Source organism: Gopherus flavomarginatus, chromosome 5 (genome assembly GCF_025201925.1).
Source record: "Gopherus flavomarginatus isolate rGopFla2 chromosome 5, rGopFla2.mat.asm, whole genome shotgun sequence".
In the NCBI taxonomy this organism is placed as follows: Eukaryota; Metazoa; Chordata; order Testudines; family Testudinidae; genus Gopherus; species Gopherus flavomarginatus.
In genome coordinates this window covers 240,878-247,359 of record NC_066621.1, presented here as the reverse complement: position 1 = coordinate 247,359, position 6,482 = coordinate 240,878, and the positions used below count along the sequence as shown (strand labels likewise).

The 6,482-nt window shown below is 59.5% G+C and overlaps 1 protein-coding gene across 2 annotated transcripts in view; it reads right to left on the bottom strand.

Annotated features, from left to right (window-relative positions):
• Positions 1-2,638: 2,638 nt before the first annotated feature.
• The window catches only part of LOC127052324 (signal-regulatory protein beta-1-like), a 63,831-nt gene continuing 59,987 nt past the window's right edge, over positions 2,639-6,482 (bottom strand). For both annotated transcript variants that reach the window (XM_050955903.1, XM_050955902.1), the window contains exons 10-11: positions 3,184-3,364; positions 2,639-2,719 (exon numbers count right to left, since the gene is read on the bottom strand). In XM_050955903.1, the coding sequence (XP_050811860.1) occupies positions 3,237-3,364 (128 nt within the window). In that variant the 3' untranslated portion in view covers positions 2,639-2,719; positions 3,184-3,236. The remainder of the gene's footprint in view (positions 2,720-3,183; positions 3,365-6,482) is intronic.

The window sequence follows — 6,482 nt, the reverse complement described above, 5'->3', positions numbered from 1 at the left end:
TGGGGGGGTGGGACGCTGAATGTCCCCCATGAGCCGGCTCTCTGCCCCTTTGTATGGCCCTGCCCTGCTCTCCTGCCCCGTCAGCCCCCCGTGACCCCCTCCCTGTGACCCCCTGCCCCCCTCTCCCCATCGTGGCCTTCGTCTCGTAACCCTCTATGGTCTCCTCATAACTTCCTACTGCCCCACAGTTCTGCCCCACATGGCCCCCTGCCCACTGCCAGCCCCACACTGCCCTGTGCCGGCCCTGCCCTGACTCCGCCCCTGCCCATCTCCTGCCCCAAGCAGCCTGCACCTCCTGCCTTGTGCTGGCTCTGCCCCTGCCCCAACCCCCGGCCCACACTGCACCCCCCTCCTGCCCCACACTGCCCCGCCTCTTGCCCTATGCTGGCCCTACCCCCTGCACTGCTGACTGGGCCATTAAAAGTCGGGTCGGCGCAGGACTGGCAGGCTCCCTTCCCAGCTCCGTGCAGCTCTCGGGAAGCGGTGACAGGTCCTTCCATCTCCTAGGTGCAGGGGCGGCCAGGGAGGCTCCGCACGATGCCCCCACCCCGAGCGCCGGCTGCGCAGCTCCCATTGGCTGGGAACCGATAATGTCAGTGACAACACACGGCCCCAGGCACGCTGCTGTAAGGCCTTGTCTGCACTGGGTCTTGACTGATTTGTGCTGTTTACATTGCTCCGGCTGAGCACACACGATTCGCTGTGTCCCTGCTGGCACTCGGCCCCGGGCCTGGCCCAGTCCTGGGGTGTGGTGCCAAAGCTGCCCCACGCCCCCCCAGCTGGTGCAGGGTCTAGAGCTCATCAGCTGAGTCCGGGGTGGGTAACACTTGTAACTGCACAGAACTGGCTTAAAATGTTGTTTGTTTTTCCCATGGATGGTGTGAAATGGCCGAAGTGGCTGCGGTGTCTGGGCCTCGTTTCTGTGCCCGGGTTTCTAACCGTGAGGCGGTTTGTGGATTTTCCACGGAGATGTTTCTGCTAAGAAGTTTCACATTTACAAGGCTCAACGCAGCGCAAAGGGCAGGCACCGGGGCTTCCTTCATAGCTTGCTAAGGCCAGAAGGGACCCCGGCGTCTAGGCCGCACGGCGCAGGCCAGAGAACCGCCCAGAATAATTGCAGTGTGAACGAGCACCAAGCAGCTCTGCGATGAGACACCGCTGCAGCATGAAGCCCGGCTCTGTTTTACGCCAGCAGGAGCAGGTTTTAGTGGGATTTAGCAGGTTTTAGCCCTTGATGGTGCAACTGCTTAAGGACGTGCTTCATTCGGAGCACCCAAATATCCCCTTGGAGGCTTTTGGCGCTCTGAAGTCGGGGGAGGGGGGCGTTACAGGGCTGCGTAAGCGTGTCGGGGGGTGCGGGGGCTTTCCCGGGGGTGGCTAGTCCATTTCACTGGGGCACAGTATTGCTTTTGTGTGAAACCTCCTTAGGGGGTGATTTCAGTTCTTACTGAGATCGATAGGTGTGAACTCACCCTTCGGTCAGTGGTGGCCAGGACAGGTCAAAGGAGAAGGCAGCCTGCCCGCGTGGTGCTGAGGATGGTTTTGGGTTGGGGGTGCCTGTGCCTGTGGGAACAGACCCAAAGGCTGGGGGCTCATCTAACCGGCGCGACAGGGAAGACGCTGCGTGTGCTGGGGCTTCGCCCCTTGGCGTAGGTAGCCACCTCCCCATCCAAGAGGCAGCAGCCAGGTCAGCTGGAGACTCGGTCCCTCGACCTAGCACTGCCTACGCTGGGGGTGAGGGTGGTATAACGGCGTCTCTCAGGGGTGTCGGTTCTCACACCCTGAGGGCTGTAACAAATTCCTAGCTAGAGTCAGAGCCAGCTTGGAGGAGCGGCCGGCAGCGCGGCGCTGCCCCTGGAAGGAACAGGCGGAGAGGCCTTTGGGAGGGGTGCAGGTCTTGGTGCTCTGAGCAAACAACCCCCCCCACACCTCACCCCAGCTACCTGCGATTTGCGTCTCTCTGTGTCCTGCGACCCAGGACTTTCTCCAGTCTATAAATAAACAAAACTGCATCAAAGACCTCCCCAAGGGCCACCGAGTTCTGCTCCCAGCCGGAACACGCTGCTGGATTTTGGGCTAGCTGCGCAGGTCAGAGGGTTACACTCCTGTGCTTGCTAGCAGCTCTGGGGACGAGGGGGCTGCGGAGCCCCCCAGCCCCATGGAATCTGTCTCCCCAGAGCTGCCCTCTTTTCCTGGGGGGCTGGCAGGGCCCCCCAGCCAAGCCTCTTGTCTCGTTCCCTGGCTCACAGAGAACAACCTTGAGTTCACTGCTGTTTACATGGTGCCAGGGATGAAATGCAGCTCACCCCCGCCACCCCCATATCGATGTGTGTGTGCACTGACCCCACCCCCACAGTGTGCCCTGTACTTCCCTTCCTGGGGTGTGAGCTCTGCGGTGCGACTCCTGCTCCCAGCAGCACCTGTGCCCCGGGGTGGGGGGGACACCGGGGGGGCACCATTGTGGGGCATCTTGTCTCGGGCTGTAGGGGAAGTTTCCTGCGGCACCAGCCCCCAGTCCCATGACACCCCCTCCCAGGTACCACAATGTCCGTGGTCAGGAGGTAAACGTTTATTGCAGTGCTGTTCGGGGAGCGGAGGGGGCTGTCCACACCCAGGGAGCGGAAGAGCAGGCTGGTCCCCTCCATGCAGCGCTGGTAATGGGCGTCAAATGCCTCGCTCTGCGCCACGGTGAAATGGTTTTTCCAGTCGCCAACCTGGCCTGGGGAGGAGAGGGGGATATTAGGGGGAGACACCCCCACCAGCAACAGCCACCCCTTCCCCAGGCAGTACCTTCCACCCCCAGGCAGGGGACCCCAGCTCCAGGGAGCCCCCCATCTGTACCATGCTCCGCAGGCGACTGGGCCCCAGGACAGGGCCGCCGAGAAGAACGCCATGGGGCCCCAGCCCAACAGGACTTACCCAGAACCACTGGGCAGAGCCGCAAGGACACGACCCCCCCCACCTGTGACATTATGGGGAGCTAATGCCCAGTGAGCATGACCCCCTGCAAAGGACTCTGGGTAATGAGGCATGGCTTCAGAGCAAGCAGGCATTACCCATCGTACCTTGCCCAAGTCCCCCAGGCCCTGTACCCAAGGGCTACAGATGTGCGTACAGGGAACTTTCCAGACCGAGCCGGGGGGGGGGGGTCCCCGCAATCCCCAGGACCCCTCCCCTGCTCACCTTTTCGCATGAAGGGACTGACGCTTTGGTCGAAGATGGCGTGGGGGAGGCTGCTATAGTTGGCCATGGGATTCTCCTTCATGATCCGGAAGGATGTTTGCCAGATGATTTTTTCCAGCACCTGTGGGGGCAGCTCCACCTCCAAGAAGTCCATGATCCTGCAGATCTCCTGGGCCGGGTGCTGGTGGGAGATAGGATGCTGACCCAGTGGCCTCCCGATGGCAACTGGCCGAGGGCCCAGGGGTGCCGAAGGTTTACAGGGGTCCCTTGGGTCTGGGAGCAACACACAAGTTTGCCCAGGGACGTGGTGTGAGGATTGCAGTGAACGCCTGTGCTGCACTGGCCATGGTTGTATGGAACTAGGTGACGAGTTAGGTATGGACACTGAACACTCTCACCTCACTGGTTACCCTGTTTCCAGATAATCTATTACTATGTTGAGCAGCGCTGGTCCCAGAACAGACTCCTGGGGGCCCCCGCTGTTCATCCCTCCCCACTGTGAAAACTTGGCCTTTTAACCAGTTACTGATCCGTGAGAGGAGCTTCCCTCTTATCCCATCGCAGCCCACTTGGCACAAGAGCCTTTGGTGAGGGGCCTTGTGAAAGACTTTCTGAGCGTGTCTCCGCTGCAGTAATACCTACCGCTGGCCTGCGGCTGCTGATGGACTCACAGGGCTCGGGCTGCGGCTATAAAGCTGCAACAGAGACGTTCGGTGCTCAGGCTGGAGCCCGGATTCTGGGACCTCCAAGCCCCATGAGCCTGAGTCAGCGACACGAGCCACCCAGAGGTATTTTATTGCAATGCAGAACTACTCGGACAGTCCAGGTCCTAGATCCACTTGATCCCCCTTGTCCACATGTTTCTTGATCCCCTCAAAGAATTCTAGTAGATTGATGAGGCATGATTTCCCTTTACTAAAGCCATGTTGACGCTTCCCCAGTAGATCATGTGCATCTGTGTGTCTGATCAATTCTGTTCTTTACTATAGAGGCAACCAGCTTGCCCGGTACTGACGTTAGGCTTCCCGGCCTGTGATTGCCAGAATCGCCTCTGGAGCCTCCCTTTAAAATCAGCGTCCTGTGAGCTACCCTCCAGTCAGCTGGTGCAGAGGCTGATTTAAGCAGTAAGTGAGTTGCCACATTTAGCAGTTCTGCAATGTCATATTTGAGTTTCTTCAGAACTCTTGGGTGATGCCAAACTGATTGAAAACGCTGGGAGGAGGACTTGGGATTAACGACCCTGCAGGAGAAAGGCAGGGGAATGCCTTGTGAGTTCAACAGAGGCACTAGAAAGCAGGTTATGATTTTTTCAATCTGTAACAGTTTTCAATATCCTCATTCTGTCATGACTCTTTCTTCTTTCATGCTGAATTTCTGGTTGTTCTCACTGTCGCTGTGTCCACGTGCTGAGCGAAGCGGAGTGGGGAGCCGGAGGGGGATTTGACAAGCCGGTGGGTTCTGACTCTGGGCTCTGTAAGTGCTGGGAGTGTGCAGGGGATCAGGGCTGGTAAGTCCAGAGAGGTGCTCTAAGGGGTCTGTGCCGGCCTCTCGCTAACCTGAACAGAGGGAGGCTGGCGAAGGCTGGGACAGCAGAGCTGGTGCTGCCAGAGGCTGGCGGTTTCAAGGAACCGACCAGCAGCGGGACCAGACACGACTCCGTCATGCTAAGGGCAGGCGGCAGCGAGGTGACTCAGTCCCCTGGGCAGCGTCACTGCCCCTTGCCCCCCGTCCCCTCCCTCCACACTCACCTCTTTCATGTCCTCATAGAAGACGTAGAGAGTGCAGTGATTGGCCCAGTACCGACAGACGTGGTCATACCACGAGCCCCAGGCCGCTGTGGGGAGAGAGGACAAGCTGACATGACCATAATCGCTTGGGGCAGAGGTCACAAGATGTGATGTTTGGTGTGCTTACCGTATGGACTCCTGCCAGAATGCCTTGCTGGCCTCCCCCAGCAGGTAAGGACCGGTCTGTATACCCTGACAGGGGGGACCTCAGGTCTGGCACCAAGGGAGCTTCATCACACACACAAGCCCTTAGGCCCCCCCACAGCCTAGGAAGGCGTGGGGAGGGAGGTGGAGCTGCCATGGGGCCTCTGAACCCTCTGGCCCACTACTAAGATTTCCCATCCATGAACTTCTGCAGATAGAGCTCCCAGGGCCCCGACTCGGGCTGTGTCTTGTTCATCTGGTCAAAGAAGTAATAAGAGACCACGTTATCCTTGGCATTTCGGGCCACATAGATTACCTGGGGAAGAGAGAACAATGTGACTGCAGGTCGGGAGTGAGGGGCACCAGCAGGGCTGTGAGGGGTAGCCCAGGGCTGGGACGGCCGGGGGCTGCGGGTTGGGAGTGAGGGGCACCAGCAGAGCTGTTGGGGGACTGAGGGGTGTCTCTTGCCTTGCATCTGTTCTCCCAGAAGGACTTGGGAACCAGCTGGAAGGGAAGGTGGGTCTTGATGACTCGGGGGGAAGGAACATTCACCAGCTGCTGCACGCCTGTGAGAGACGGGACCAGATGGGGCGTCAGTCCTGGGGGAGGAGCCCAGCAAGGCAGTGGTGGGGTTGCAGCCTTGCCCTGCCCCCAGGCAGGCAGATCGGAGGCACCCACCTGAGGGCACTGGGGGAGGGGAGCAGATCTCCAGGAAGGGGATCTGGATGTGCGTCGGGGCTCAACAGACTTTTTCCACATCTCCTCGGGCCAGGATCAGGTCCACGATCTCCTGCATCCATGTGGTCCCTGCAGAGAGACAGTCACAGACAGAGACACCCCCATCCATGCTCACTCCCCAGCGGCGTGGTCCAGAACCCTTGGCAAGGGGCAGTCGTCGGACATGATGCTACAGCGCCCCCTGCTGGGAGAGCAGCACCCTCCCTCTCCCCACGGTGCCCCCTGCAGTGCCCCTCCCCCTCCTCACAGCGCCCCCTGCTGGGTGAGCAGTGCCCCTCCCCCTCCCCACGGTGCCCCCTCCCCTCAGTGCCCCCTGCTGGGCGAGGTCATGGCGGGAGTAACAGGAGCTCCCCCCACAGCCACTGCCCCTCCCCAGAGTGCCCCCTGCTGGGAGTTTAGGGGTTTGGAACGGGTCCCATATGAGGAGGGATTAAAGAGGCCAGGACTCTTCAGCTTGGAAAAGGGGAGATTCTCTTACCCCCCTTAGAGATATATAAAATCACCTGTGGTGTGAAGCAAGTGAATAAGGAAAAATGTATTTACTTTGTTCCCATAATACAAGAACTAGGGGCCACCAAATGAAATGAATGGGCAGCAGGTTTAAAACAAAGAAAAGGAAGTTCTTCTTCA